We start from the raw sequence: 16711 nt of genomic DNA on the forward strand, positions 1-16711 counted from the left end.
ATTGCGAATTCCTATTGGAGTTCTATATTGTTCGTCGTTTCAAAAGTGTTAAAGATCTTCCCTATTTGGCTTTATGGTTTCAGTGGGATTCAACCCTCACCCTATTCTGCTAGTGTACTACTTGGCTCGAATCTAGCAAATCGGAGCACCACCTTTGTATGTAAATTCAATTTATAATTCATTGCGATATAAGTACTGTTTCATGTTTGGTGTACCTTCTCTATATTATCTCTATGTATTTGCATTTGGATATTTAATTCAACACTAATTCTTCCCTCGACATACATATTCACTACCATACGGCATGAAGGAACACCTACTCAAATATCTAGCATCACCATGTAAACCCAACCTACACTATACAGCATTCCTACTGGCTCATCAACCGTACATCTTCCATTCTCTACATTACGGCTATTTCGGATCACCGTACATTGCCCCAACACCTGTAATGTTCCTAAGGGGAACTCGAAGTGTAGGTGATCTCGATCCGAATGCAATATTGGCTAAAAAAGGGGATCTTGACTCATAGGCAATTACTTGGGTAGCCTTGTCGTGTGCTCCCAGTAGCAAATGCTTCAAGTAGTTCTCCCTCCGTGCTTTAGGTAGTCTTCCCAATGCCTCCGGTAGTTCTCCTTCGTGCCTCGGGTAGTCCTTCCAGTGCCTCCGGTAGTTCTCCTCTGTACCTCAGGTAGTTCTCCTCTATGCCTCAGGTAGCCTTTCCAATGCCTCCGATAGCTCTCCTCTGTGCCTTTGATAGTTCTCCTCTGTGCCTCAGGTAGTTCTCCTCTGTGCCTCAAGTAGTCTTTCCAGTGCCTCCGATAGTTCTCCTCCATGCCTAAAGTTGTTCTTCATGCCTCTGGTAGTTCTCCTCTATGCCTCAAGTAGTTCTCCTTTGTGCCCCAGGTAATCTTTCCAATTCCTCCGGTAGTTCTCCTCCGTGCCTCTAATAGTTCTTCGTGCCTCAGGTAGTCTTTCCAGTGCCTCAGGATGTGTGTCATACGATGTCAATGTGCAGGATGGAAAAGGCCGTAAGGTATGTTCGGGTATGATCGTACGGACAGTGGGAGGTGGTACAATAGATAAGGCCAGGAGGGTCGTACAACAGCTTTAGCCAAGGTTGTATAGCAGCTTCTATCGAGGCCGTACGGGATCAGTCCGTACAGTAGCCTTGTGACAGGGTACAGTTTGCAAGTTGTGGCTTGTCAGGAAGTTATAGTCGATCCGAAGATGAACAATATTTGATAAGAAATCCAGATATACAAACAAGAGATACCAACAAAGTCGCTCCACAAAAATATATATTGATATTTGCCAAAATCAAATCAAGAAAAACACAGATGAAATAGGGTGAGGGTTGATTCCCACCGAAACCGAGACAAACCGAATAGGGAAGGTCTTTCACTTCCAAAATGGCGAATAACAAAGAACACCAACAGGAATTCGCAATACATAGAAAATAATCCAAAAGCATACTGACTATAATCTACATGTCGTGCTTAAATACCCTTCAAATAAACATCTCGAGGGTGTACAAAGATAGCCGACGGTCAACACCTACAGAACAATTAATTAAAAATGGGTCCAAGATATACTAAATCAATCGAAACCCACCAATACAAACATTAATAACTTGGGCCCCAAATTAATTGAAATTGGGAAAATTACAACACCATACAGCAAACTCCCACTCGACCGTATGGACCTCATTTGAAACTCACTGTACAAGTTGTCTTATGCTCCCCCCGTATGACCATCACCCCACACCGCACACTCCCGCAACTCGTCATACGACCCTTACTACCACCTTACAGACATCACCTGCCACCATACAGACATCACTTATTGCATGTTCGGCTCTTGTTGCTCCCAAACAAGCTTAGGACGACTTCCTCCAAATACATTCCAGCCATATACATGCTAATTTCCTTTAAGAAACTACGAAGAGAAAGAAATTTTTCTTCCTAGGGCGTTGGGAACATTATAGTGGTATCAAAGCCAGTGATTCTGCCAGCCTACAGAAGTGAATGCAAGTTTATATCCGAAGGATAAGGTGAAATAACCTTGTTGGTAGAATGGCAGATCCTCAAGATCCTATGACAAGACTCATAAATATTTTAAGAGAGCTAAGCAGAAACCAAATACAAATTAACGAAACCCAAAGGCTTGTGCAAGAAACGCTACAAATATTGGTCAAGGGAAAGACATCAAGAGAGCAAAATGGGCATAGCGACGACTCTGTTTCAGGAAGGACAAACTCTCAAACCTGTCGCTCTCGACCCTCGATCCCCATCTTCCTTCTAAGGATGGAAACACCAGACAAAGAAAGAGAGCCCACTTTTCAAGAAATACAAGAAAAACTTCGGCAAGATTGGAGGAACGCGAATATGGAAGGTGATATATCTTACAGAGACTATGTTGATCTAAGAATGAGATATTCAGGTGAGCGAAATCGTGGTTCTTTTAATGATGATCTCAAGAGAAAGATCAGAAAAGTAAACTTATCACCATTTGATGGATCCAGAGTCATCACTGCACAAGCATGGGTTTTGAAGGCAAACACCTATTTCTAACTCAAACCGATGCCCGAAGACAAAGCAATCAAGTTCGCAGCACTCCATTTGGAAGGAGTGGCGCAAGAATGGTGGCACCATGGATTGGTTATTCTCAGCCATGACCAAGTAACTTCTTATGTCAAGTTCACTGAGAGACTCATTGACCATTTCGATGGCAAGGATCCTGAACTAAAACTTCAAAGATCTAGCTCACTTAAAGAAAATAGGTACAATAGACAATTACATCACTGGGTTCCAAAGGTTGTCAGTATTAGTTATAGACATCTCTAAAAGATGTAAAATCGTATTATTCATGGATGGGCTCAAAGAGCCTTTGAGAGGTTGGATCAAAGGGTTCAACCCGTGCGCACTCAACAAGGTTATTAAGGTGTGTGACATGGCCGCATCTTCCTCCAAAACTCACATAGCTATGTCAACACCGTCCCCACAAGAAGACAAAGACAAGGAGCCAATTAACAAAAAACCTTTGTTGAATGAAGAGGAAGGACAACTACCTATAGTGATTGGTGAAGAAAGTAACCAACAAGAGAGAACAAATGCCCTGATACAAAAAGGGGGTTCCATTGCTACCCTCACTACAATGGCTAGAAGTAGTATCTTCAGAGGTCGTGGCACACTTCACAGGAAACGAATCACAGTATGATTGATAGTAGTGCCACACTCAATTTCATCAATTCATCTTTGGTCACTAGTAAGGGCTTGCATGCAATAGAACATGGAGGATTTGAGGTTAAGATTGTTCGAGGAACCTTGTTACCCTGCACTCATGTGACCCCCTGACTAAAAATTTCCATGGGAAACTATACCTTGACAGATGATTTTTTTGTCATAGATTTGGTTGATACGGATATCATATTGGGCATCCAATGGATCGAGATCCTTGACCAATACACCCAAAGTTTCAAGAGGATGGACTTTTCATTTGAGACAGATGGCAAAAAGGTACTACTAAGAGGTATGTCAAATAAAGGATCAAGAGTGGAGGCCATTTTTAAACATGACATGATCCCATACGATGCAAGTAAAATCATGGCAGTCAATACTTTACCCCATTCTTTGGATAATTGATGGGCCAATCTATTGGGCAAGTAGTCCAAGAACACTTTTGCATGTCAATTGATGGATGGCTATATACATGATGAAAGATACCAAGTTATTGATGATATCATTTACTACGGCTATAAGATCAACTTGGTACCTGACTCGAAACTAAAGAAGCTAATTATAGAAGGTTTCCAAGAATCAGATTTGCATTTTCTTGAGGACAAGCAAATTTTGGGATGGAGGAACTGTAATGTTCCCATCATAAAATAAATATATTTAACCAAACCTTTGTTAATGGGGTGATTGATTTAGTATATCTCGGACCCATTTATATATAATTGTTTCTGTAGGTAAGTGTGCCCGTTGGCTATCTTTGTTAACCCTCAGAAAGTTTCTCTAACGGATATTTCAGCACATGTAGGTAGGAGTTGGTATACGATTTGGATTATTTCTTTGTATTGTCAATTCCTGTTGGAGTTTTGTATTGTTTGCCATTTTGGAATTGAAAAATCTTCCCTATTTGGCTTTCAAGTTTTGGTGGGATTCAACCCTCACCCTATTCCACCTGCGTACTACTTGGCTTGGATTTGGCAAATCGGAGCACCACCTTTCTCTGTAAATTCAGTTTATAATTCATTGCGATACAAGTACGATTTCATGTTTGGTGTACCTTCTCTATATTATCTTTGTACATTGCATTTCGATAGTCAATTCAACATTGATTCTTCCCTTGGCATACGTATTCACTACCGTACAGCCTGAAGGAACGCCTACTCAAATATCTGGCATCACCTTACAAACCCAACCTACACCGTACGGTATTCCTACTGGCTCCTCAACCGTACATCTTCCATTCTCTATTGTACAGCTATTTGGGATCACCGTACGTTGCCCCCACACCATACGGAAAACTCCTACTCCACCGTATAGACCCCATTTGAAACACACTGTACAGCCTATCTTCTGCTCCCACCATACAACCATCAACCCACACTGCACCCTCCAGCAACTCATTGTACAGCCCCTACTGCCACCGTATGGACATCATTGATTCCATGTTCGGCTCTTGTTGCTCCTATACAAGCTTAGGATGACTTCCTCCAAATACATACAAGCCATATACATGCTGATTTCTTTCTAGAGACTACAAAGATAATGAAATTCTTCTTCCTGGGGCATTGGGAACACTACATAATGGAGGAGAAATCTAGTAATAGAAATGCTACAAACTTGAATTTTGACAAAGACCAAGAAAACCAAGGTGCACACATAAAGCTTTTTGGAATATTTTCAAGATGACACTATCACTAGAGAAACAGTAAAGTTGATCTGTGACAACATTATTTGGATTATTTGGGCAACCTTGATCAAGAAGCATGTAGTTATGACAAAATATGGCAGAATCAGAATAAATATTTGTCACGGCTTCCATAGCAAACAAACATTAGTATAGAGTAAGGAAGTTGTAAGCAGATGTCCTCGAAAGCAACTTAAAGCCAAGCGTGAGATGAATAAACAAGCCAAGTGATTGTGGTTCAACTACAATAGCAAAATAAGATCTGGCAGAGACAGATTAAGCAAGATGTGCAACGCTGCATATGTTCATTTTAGCATTGGGCCTATATTCAAATTTTTATTACAATAACCCCATATAGTTCATAATATATTCAAGTCTTCAATAATATTTTTGTTAAGGCTTAAAATTTGCACTCAACCAGATTCAATGAAAAGAACTAGAAATTTTATGTAACATTGAACCACTCATAGGCAGTGGGATTTTCCTATGAAACTAAGTGGATCTCGGGATTATAGGTTGGCTCCTTGGGATAATCACCTAAGCTCTTACAATTAAAATGAACTGAACTTGATAGGAAAAGGGAGGAAGATGCAAAAAATAAAAACCTTACAACTAGACCTAGCTAATAAGTAATGCGCCAAAGCTTATTGATACTGAAAATATGGCTATTACAAAAACAGTGAAACTCCCTTTGTTGATCAACACTTAGATCCTATATTGGCTTGCATTAATACTTCATAATAAAGTCCCAATAATGAGAGTTAAGGAACATGAAAACATTCACATAATAGTCCCAAAATGGAAGACACAAATTATAACCTACAAGCAAAAGTACAAACTACAACTAGGTGATAACTGAGACAAAATTATAAGGAATCCTATAAACTCACTTAACACTTTATCAATCAGATATTACTCACACGCAATAACAGAAAGGATTGAGGCTAGATTTCAAATCAAAAACTATCACTAAATGACTCAATAGATATATCAAGTATTCCAAAACTGAATTACAAAAAATGCAAAAAAGCCAAGGACACAAGAATATGTCACCAAAATCCTCTCTGCATAATCAGAACTCCTTTTACAATCATAGTCCAAAAGGCTAAGTACAAACCCCTTAGGGTCGAATCCAAGGACACAAGAATATGTCACCAAAATCCTCTCTGCATAATCAGAACTCCTTTTACAATCATAGTCCAAAAGGCTAAGTACAAACTCCTTAGGGTCGAATCCATGAAACAAGGCTCCAAAAAAGGGGTCAATCCTTATCAAAAATGACGATTAACTACCTCATAACCCCACTAAGTCATAATAACATCAATGACTCACTCAGAATTCCTCAAAAAACACATAGAAAAACTCTTCAAGACTTTAATTGATAATACTAAGTCTTTGAAAATATAGCATTCTTCATAACTCCTAAGACTAAGTATTTCAACATATGTCATATTGACCCATTAGTCATAAGACAAATTCAAATTTCCCTCTTATTTGCATTAGGAAATAACAAAAATATTAAAATGATTTATAGCTATCATTCAATATTTTTGTTTTACAATATTGACTAAATGCAAAAAATATTCAAATGTCACTTGGCTTTATTTTAAACATTCTTTAAAAATATCTCCCACTCTACGACATACTTGGGATATTTAGAAAAGAAACACAGGTGTTAAATGGTCTTCGGACTTCAAAAGTTATAGGAAACAATTAAGAAACCGATTTTTCCCTTCATTTCAACCCTAAACCTATTCACTTTGTTCTTTTGCGTGAGCATTCTGGGGAGTTAGAAGCTTAAAACACAGGGTTTCGGGACTTTTTCCACTTGATTTACTGTCGATTCTGAAAATGTTTTTTGCATTCTGAGCATAGATGGAATAATGAGCTGCCATGTTTGTTTCATACACCATTTTCTGCATTTTCTAAGAGAATGCATGATTTCTCTTTGTGTTTCTTACATGCCACTGGAGAGTTTGTTGATTATCTTCTGCGGCTTCTCACTTTGCTTCTTCTTCTTTGTGCCGTGACCTGGAGGTGCCGTTTTTGTTCGGCTGCCATGATGTAATTTTCACTAGATGGTTATGGGTAAAATGTGGCCATGCCCTCCTTCACTGTCGTGACTGAATAGAGGCTTCTCTTGCTATAAGTCATCTTTCCTTTCTTGCCCTTGTCATAACGTGACTTCTAGCATTTCATTTTACTCTCCAAGATCACTGCATTTGGTTATTTAATGAAGATGTGTACATGGCTGCAGCAAGGTGTTTTATTTTTGTTAAAAGCCATTTATATTTCCTGTTGCTTAAGCCGCCATGAATGAGATTAGATACACAGCTAGCCATAATGTTGGGGTTTATCTCCATTGTTTGTTTCAATGTTTATAGCTCATGACTGATTTCTCTCGATGGTGGCTATCTGGGTGTTTGGCTGCAACAAGCAAAATGAAAAACCCCATTTTGTAGTGAATTGGTGACCAAAGCTAATGTAAATCTCACCAAATCTGGGTTTTACTTTTAACTGCTAGCCATTGCTTATTTGAATCTTTTCTTGAACTAAGCCGCCATGAATGAGGGTTTATTTTACTACTTGGTGTATATGAGTTTCTCTACATGATTTTCCATGCATACAGATTGTTACATATTTTGTAACATATTTCCCCTTTCTGGGTGTTCCATCAGTAGATTTGTCTTCATTCCTTTTGATGTTGGAATGCCTCTCTTTGAGCTTTTGCTGTTGAAATTGAGGACTCCATACATTTCCCTTCTCTTGGCATAATTTTCTTACAAGCACTCCTTATTATTTGATACTAACAACGTAAGAGGTCAGTATTTTTATGGCATTTGCTCCATCTATCTGCAGCTTTAACAATATTAGATTTGCTTGTATGATGTAAATGGTTCTCATTCTGAAGTCTGGGCTTCAATTGCTCAAATCTTTAAAATGCCATCTTTATTTTCCTATTTGTTGAAGCTTTTAATCGCTGCTATTGAAGGAAGATGAGAGTTTTCTAAAGCTTTTGAAACCATTCCTTGGCATTTTATAATTTTGATTTCTCTGGTTTTCATTACTGCTGGCCGTCATAACTGGAAGCAACAGGGTTTGCTGAAGAACGCAAACCTTACTGCGTTTGTTTGTCATTGTGGCTGTTCGCATGTTATCTCTTAATTCTGCCCCTTATTTTAGCATATTGACATTATTGAACCTTTAGAAAGATTGACCTCCACTTTTCCTATTCAGATATGCAAAACTTTACATCAAAAATCTGGAAATTTGGTAAAAGATCAACCCTACACAGGTCTGAAAACTTAAATGAAAAAACTGGAGGAAAGATGTATGTTTATTTCTCTGTATTTGACTGAATTTTACTCATGTTGTTGCTTCCTTGTTGCAGCTGTATATTGACATTCAAAACATCAATATTATGAATATTACTGTTTCAATTTGTTTTTGCTCTCATTCACGGAAGTTACAGTAAGATTTCTGGAAATAACAGGCTGTACATCACTCTGTTTTTACCCTTTGTAAATGATGCTTCACATATTCATGCTTCTTGACCTTACTGATTAATCCTTGAATTTTCCTGAATCTTGCTGGTTAGTTTGCTCATTTAGTATTTCTCCATGCTGTAGTTTAATATCTCTACACTCTCAGCTGCAATATCACATGATAATGTTCAAATTGGAAATATAATGAATGCTTTCTGTTTCACTTATGGTCACCGCTAATCTTGTAGCTTCTGAATTCTGCACTTTGACCATATATTTATGTATAGGCATACCAACATTGAAGAATTTTGCAGGTTATTCCCTAAAGCACACATTTAATTATTGCTTTGCATTGCATTCAAGAACTGAAGGAACCTCAAAGCTTTCAAATGTTGTAACCAATGTTTGACATATTTCAGCTATATGTCCATTTGTCTTTGTTTATCAATCTGAATTGCATAACTGTATTTGTTTCGTCAGCAGCTTTTCTTGATGTAGTGATTGCTGAAACAAATCTTATTTACAGAAGTAAAAGGTTTCATAAGTCAATACGTCCCTTTAATACTTCTATTATTTTGTTTTACCTGTCTTGATCAACTTCATAAGTCTTGTTTCTCATCGATACACAAAGCTCAATACCCCTCGTGGGAGCCTACTGTTATATCCGTGTATCCATTAGAAACAAGATGTTGCATAGTAAACAAACACGTTAGTAGTAAAGCATATCAATGTGATAGTTTTCCTTGCTGATATATGTTTTATTTTGTGAAAATGAATGGCATGACAAGAAAATGATTGAGATGAATGAGACTTGCATTGCTTAGACCCATTGGATCTAACAATTGTCTTATGAATGCAAGGTTTGGATGAGTGGATGGAACGTGGCTCGAGGCAGCGGATGGGTGGAAGTGGATGGATGAAAGCCAACTAGTCATTAAAAGCAATGACTAGTGCCCATGACTTCTACTCTTTCTTTTCTCTTTTATGTTATATACTTTTGTAAAGTAGGAATGTATATCAGCAGTCTAGGGACTACTCTCACAGTCACTTGTGTGAGAGAATTTAATTTCAGAATTCTCAACATTCTTTGATTATTACAGTTCTTTTGTAAAGATCAATTGTATATTCGAAATGAATAATGCAAGGACATTTATTATTCTTTTGGCACATAGTGAACATGATCTCAATATGCATGAACAAAATTAAGACGTAAAATGCTTATGTAACTGTATGAAACCTTTGCGACCAGAACTAAATTTCAGAATGTGTAGAAATCTAGTAACAATTATAAGTTAGTTGCATTCAGTTAGGCGAATTTTCTCCGACTGACATAACTCAAAAAAATGGAAACAAATTACACCAATTGTTATCATACCTCAAACCTAAGCTCCTTCAGTTTGGGGCAGAAACGGCCAAGCTCCACAAGAACATCATCAAATACAAAAGGAAGAGCTATTCTTTTCAGATTTCTTAACAAGCATGGAAGGCCACATAAAATCACTTCTTCAATCTACAATATAAAATGAATATATTGAAAACAACTGTACATAGTATATTGAAATATATTGTGCATAGTCAAATAAATCAACAATAGTATTTACATACTCTAAGCTAATTCACAGAAAAACAAACAACAAAGCAATTTACACTGAACTGTGTCATCTAACAAAAAAAAAAAAAAGAAAGCAAATCAGTCCTTTGAAGGCATATTTATGTTTTTACATGTAATCCAAAGAAGCAACCCACCAAGATTTCTAAAGCATTCATTAACCGATATGGGTGGATCAATGCAAGAATGTGATCTTGAGATGTTGTGTAAATAACTTAAGCAGCATGTACATAGGCACAACATTGTTTCTAAATCCAGGTGGAGAGTGGAAAAGGAAAGAGAATTGTTTGGCTTTACAACTGCTACAAACTTATGATCTTTAAATTGTAATTGTTGTACAATACTCCTTTGAAAGCTTTCATAGATAAGTACTAATTCTTTCACCAAAAAAGCTTTCATTATTAATCAGTAATTAAAATTTATCTAAGATTTATTAAACTCTACTAATGCTATTTAAAATAACGTATTTGTAATTTTGTAGCTTGATGTTGGAGGTTCACTACTACATAAAAATTTATCTATGCCCAAACGTACCAAAATTCATGAAAATTGTGTACACCTATGCCCTTGCAACTCTATGTTGGCAACCAATCCTATCGACATAAGGTGTTTCAACATTGTATTCCAGATGTTCATATTTCTTTGTTGGTTTGCCCTCATTTTGGAAAACACTGTCTCGCTTTCAGTTAGCATTATTCACCATGTTTGTTCTAGATTTATTCTATGATTCTCGCCTATAACTAAACCATTTATCTATTGTTTCATTCTTACTTTGTCAATATAGCTGATGCGATAAATACAGAAATAAAAATTACAAATCCTAACATAACAGATATTTCTATTACTGAACTGCTGCAATAGGATTGCAATGCTCATGGCAATATTAACATTAAATTTTTAGTTATATAAGGATGGTAATAACATGGTTTGCTAACTTATTAATAAAAAAAACATGGTTTGCTAACTCAGAAAGCACTTCAGCAAACTTGATAATTAAATAGGTACTTAAATTTAAAATAATTTTTCTTTCAAAATTCATTTGCAAAATGTATCGAATAGTCTAAAAACCATGGGGAAGTTTTTTCTAATAGATTTGTTTATTTGATACAAATAGAATTTAAATGCAATCATGCAGAGCAGGATAGAATAGCCAACTGATAACCATTATTAATTAATGATGATTGCCTTTGAAAATCATCATCAATTACATATCTAGGCAAGTAATTTATAACAAGCATTTACAATTTTCTCTCCCATTTAGTCAACACTTGAGTGGTAGAAGGTTTAATCCCTGCACTTTATTGTGCCTTCCCACATCACCTAGAAGAATGTGCCCATGGCTCCAACCTGCTGCTAGATGGTGATGACTCCTGTACCACATCAAACCTTATACCACTAATATTCCTTTAATTTTATTGAAGTCTCTAAACTATAAAAAATTGCAAAATGAATTAAAACGTACTAATTAAAACATTAAAAAAGGGATGGATATGGTAACATTCTCATCAATATCCCCGTCAGTCAAGGAGACCACGAGTGAATAGAGAAAGATACACGCAGCACTTAAGGAGTGAGAAATGGATAAACTTCACAATGGAATATTTGACAATAAAGAAATCAATGATAAAGCATCAATAGTAAACAACCATGAAGATCATTGTATTTTGATTCTAATATTATCAATGTAAAATAAGGAGAAGATCGATCATCTGGTATCCATCACTAAGATATGAATATGACTGGTAGACATTCATGTCAACCCCATCATGTAATAGCAAAGAGTGATTAATGGTACAATCATCAAAGAGAAACAATGATAAGGGGAAAAATCCAATATGATGCAAGTCATCCATATCTATGTTCGATCAACTAAAGCATACAACAACATTGAAGAACAATTATGAAAGCATCAAATAATGCAAGGACATCGACAAGTTCCTATGCCATGAGCGAGCCCGATAAAAATAATGTTGAATGTCACTGATAAAAACAATTAAGACCTAAAGACCATCAGCTTATGCAATGATTATTTGCATTGCCGAAGTGGGTTATGGTGACACGTCATGATGAAAGGAATATCAATTATGAATGTAAACATTAAAAGGTGCCCATTCATCTTCAACCAATCAAAAGGCTCCAATTACACACATTCAAGAACATTCAATAATATTATGCCAAGTGTACATGTGAAAGGCATCTAGTTCCTCTACCTTACCTATCTTACCATTGGCTTTCAAAAGCATTATAATTTTCTTACTGGCCCATTAGGTAGTGCCTTTGTCTAATTGGATGAGCAGTTAATGATTGTAGCAATTAGGTAGATTAGGTCAATGTTGGCACAATCTTGGCCCTTCATTGTAATTAAACTATAAAAGTTTGCCACCTTCTCATTTGTAACTATTAAAATTAGAATAGCGTGAGATGAGATTTGTTTGAATTGTTGCAATAATGCTATCAAGTAATTTTTCATTCATTGTTAGTCTTCATAATGGATTAATTGTGTTGCTTTGGAATATTACATGGTTTCTACATTTCCTTAGATAAAAATTTCAATTCATGCTGACTAAAAAAAATGTTTACTTGAATGGAAGATATTTTGGGTACATCTTTGGTGAACTCCTTTAGACCAAACCACTAGTTGCTTGTTGATTGAAAGTTTTCCATGCGTGGTCAAATGGCATATTTATGAACTTAAATTTGATTATTCTTTAAACATTGATATGCATCAATGGATAGTGTTGATGGAATGATGGATGTTTTAACATCTTACATTTGCCTTAGGAGATCGCACTAGCATGGTTGATGTTGATGAGTAAACTAAGTCTCGTAGATTTGCAAAGACATCCACAACTTATTGCATTCTCAGAGTAGATTAGCTTTCTAAAACCTTTCCCTTGCAGTTTTGTTGGCTGGAAGAAGTTAACATCAAGTTGGTATAAAATGATTGAATAACAATTCCCTTTATGATAACCACCATATCACATAATTAAAAAAGAAAAAGTCCACAATTAAGAAGGAACTTCGAGATTCTCTCATTTGATCACACAAACTATCTACATTGTTTAGCATATGAGCATCTTTAGGTGTCTCGTTTGGTATACTTTTGCATGTTGTAGTGTAACAAAACTCACATCAACAATACCTAGAAGTGATATTTAAAAGTGTTTTGTAAAACATGGCCTACATGATGTCATAAGTGTTGCTAACACAAGGGGGCAAATTGAAATACTATACTAATAGAAAATAATTTCTAGACTTCTTGTGAAGAACTTAAAATATAAAACAGGTGAAAAGAGATCCATTTTTTATGGAATCCCCTTTTTCCTTCAAAATTGAGTGTTTGGTGTTCATGTCCAAAAACCCTCTTGGTCTCTGGGTTGGATTTGCTGAGTGTTAGCACACATATGGACCCAATTCTTAAACTTTCAGTTTCAGGTTTTGAATCTGTTTGAAGTACTTCGAACTTAGTTCCAAGTGGTTCGAAGTGATTTAGAAGTTCGAGATGGCTCATTGGTTCAACTTGCAGATTCAGGTCCTAGCTCAAATTGTCAAGTTCAATGATTCAGTGCAGAAGTTTAGAGGTCGTAGTTTGGAGATACTCCTTAGCCAAAGAATGAAATATCATCATAGTGAATCCTCAAGGTTCTTTTCGGTGGTTTGGAGTGGTTCAATTTGTTTGAAACAGTTTCAAAGTTTGAGAAGATTTTGAATTCAGTTTGGAAACCTGGCAAATTCGGTTTAGGGTTTCAGGGGTTTGAAGTTCAAGTGCCAAAGTTCAAGATTCAAAGTGTAATGATCCAAATGTCAAAAGTTCAACACCAAAAAAAAAAGGTGGCTTCCAATTGGAAGATATGAATTTTGAGGTCACAGGTTCGAGTTCTTCCTTTAGGATTTGTTAAACTAGTTATCATTCACAATGTTCAGGCTGGAATTCGAAGCTCAAAGGTTGAAGATATAATCAATTTGAGAGTAAATGTTCAACGAGCTCAACGTTTAAAATGCAGATCCATTGACTTAGGAAAGTTCAGAATTAATGATTAGTTTCCAAGCTCGGCCCTAATTAAATGGTTCAATTTCAAAGGCTTATATCTAAGTCACTTAGGTTCAGCAATTCATAGTTCCAGTTACAATTCATTGTTTTGAAGGAATCTTTCAATTTGGGTTCAAAATGGTTGGATAAACTATCCTATTTTCTCTTGTCGAAGCAGTGATATGGATTTTCATTACACACTATAAGATAAGATCCTTTGCCACATTGAAGAGATAATATTTATGGTTGAACGTGGGGCATTACTTTTGCTTGATGGAGATTTGAGCATTTCTATGGAAAATGTTTACAGTTTACTCATGGATGGAAAGTATGAATGTACTTGGGAGTGTTATTAGACATATTGCCATTTAAAGGATCTTAGCTATATCACAGGCCGGCACAACATTCCTTAGACATTGAAGCTCAATAAATCTAAGCCAGTATCTTACAACCTTGACACTTCTGAAGGTTTATTGCACGAGCATGAAAGTGTGCGAGAAGGTTGAAAGCGAAGACAAGATCATATATAATGAGAATGTTCACCATTATTCCCCCAGTTAAAGGAATGAAAAGGTTCACAATCAGTTGTGCGTAATTGGCATGCAGCTACAAGAATGGGGTTTTGAACATTGTCAAGAGCAAAATATGGATGCTGAGAAGAAGTTATGGCAGAACAATGAAATCATTTGACAAGCCCCAATGCTCGAATCTATGCATAGAGTACGTCGATGAATTGAATCTCTCAAACCGAGGGCACGAGCTTCACGGATTATGGAGTTCGGTATGTTAGAACTCTTCCTAGCAGGCAGCATCCATGAAAGAAGTTGAGGCTATTTGATATAGTCGCAGGGATGTTTTAATTAATAGTTGGTGCAAGTATAATATAGTGTGAGCCATCCTTTACTCGTGCCTACATAAAGATGGATATAGATGAATTTCCAAAGCCGTATGGCAACATAAAATTTGAATGGTCTTATGATTTGGCCGCGGCATGGTATGGTATGCTTTAGGGATATTATATGAATCACCATTATAAAGTGATGTAGATTTAATTGAGACTCGGATTTAATTTATATTGGCACCAATCATAATAAGAAAGAAGAGTCGAAGGATGAGCCTGCTGTTGACAATCGACAATATGGAAGCACGCGAGCCCAAGAAATCTCAAATGATATGATAAAAAGTTTTAAACTCACGTAACAAAGATCAAAACTTAACATAGCAATCCAAGTATGCAGTGTAGGCAGAATTTGTATCAACTTGGTATCTTTCGGCCACTGCTAATGCAAGTGTTGCAGGGCTAGCCGTAACATATGGATTGAATGTGACAGCATTGCAATTCATGGTAATATACGACCTATGCAATGGAGAAAACATAATAATTTCTGTGGAGAAAATCTTGCAATATTGTAAAATTTCAATATTGAAGAAAATTGGCCAAAATGTGATTGGCCATCAAATGGGACAATAGATTACAGGCACGGTATGAAGCACATTTACCAATTGTCTTATTGGACATCACATGTAGTTTTCTAGAAGGAAAGAATGTGGGGATTGCAAGTCGTGTTGGTAGCAGAAAATCAACTCTCATCCAAGCCCTATTCCGCATTATAGAACCTGCACGGGAAAAACAATGATTGATGGTCTTGATATCACAAAGGAAAAGGCTTACCATAGCAATGGAAACTGTTGCTAACCCATTCATAATCTTCATGGATGAGCCAACTTCGAGATTGGATGCTCGGGTTTCCTTTCAACTCCACGGCAGCACATTTTGAATATAAATTACTATTAATGCAATCATTAGGTGATATTGGACTGCGGATTTTGCACACTCATTAATTAGAAGGCCATTTCAAAGGCAATAAAAGGGGTGTATGCATGAAGACCACAGGGCAAATACATCCATCTATTGTGGCATTGATATAGAAGGAAGCTATAATTGCTGTCTATTATAATACCCAAAGACACTCACAGGTATGAAATGAAGCCACGTGGTGATTAGTTAAAAGTAGAAGGTAGTGAGCTTTTCAAATGGAGCATCTATTGACATTCCAGTTCCATTTAATCAATGAGTAATATTATAATAAGGCTTTATAAAAAGCTTTATAATTATCCCCGATGCCTTAATAAACTTAAACAACAAGATATAGGGCTTTATTTTAAAAATCATGTGGAGACAAGCAGAATGAACAAACTGTTTGGTAAAATGCACACCTGTCAACATGGGTGATGTTCTGATTTCTTGACACGAATAAAGTGAAAAGATGCAGATCAAAAAGCCTCCAAGAATCAGTTATTTAAAACTACTGGGGAACCGAAGTAGGGGATATTATTTATGGGAGGTTTTCTTTTTCAAAGGGGTTCCATCTTTTCTCTCCAGGACTGCAGACTTGGTGCTACAGCAGAGAGGGAAACTTTACCAGAATATTTATAGAGTTAGCCCATCTTCTTGTGAAGGTTATGAGGAGCAGAGCCAAAGTTTCTTTTCTTTTTTTTGAATTGTGTGTGTTAGAAAATAAGAGAGTTGTGTTTTGTTTGAAATGCAGAGAAAAACTTTAGATTTCATTAATGGTGACTATAATAGCAAATGCATCTTTATGCTTTAGAGGAGGGAGACTTGAAAGTTAATTGTATGTCAAAACTTAGAGTTTGAGCAATCTACTTTCC

At 36.5% G+C, this 16711-nt stretch overlaps 1 protein-coding gene across 1 annotated transcript in view; it reads right to left on the minus strand.

Annotated features, from left to right (window-relative positions):
* Positions 1 to 16711, minus strand: part of LOC149541826 (uncharacterized) — a 323442-nt gene that overhangs the window by 148894 nt on the left and 157837 nt on the right. Inside the window, exon 5 of the mRNA XM_089796893.1 lies at positions 9778 to 9912. Coding sequence (XP_089653019.1) covers positions 9778 to 9912 — 135 coding nt within the window. The remainder of the gene's footprint in view (positions 1 to 9777; positions 9913 to 16711) is intronic.

Source organism: Cupressus sempervirens, chromosome 8, assembly GCF_028749045.1.
Source record: "Cupressus sempervirens isolate cs-2001-9-10 chromosome 8, ASM2874904v1, whole genome shotgun sequence".
Lineage (NCBI taxonomy): Eukaryota > Viridiplantae > Streptophyta > Pinopsida > Cupressales > Cupressaceae > Cupressus > Cupressus sempervirens.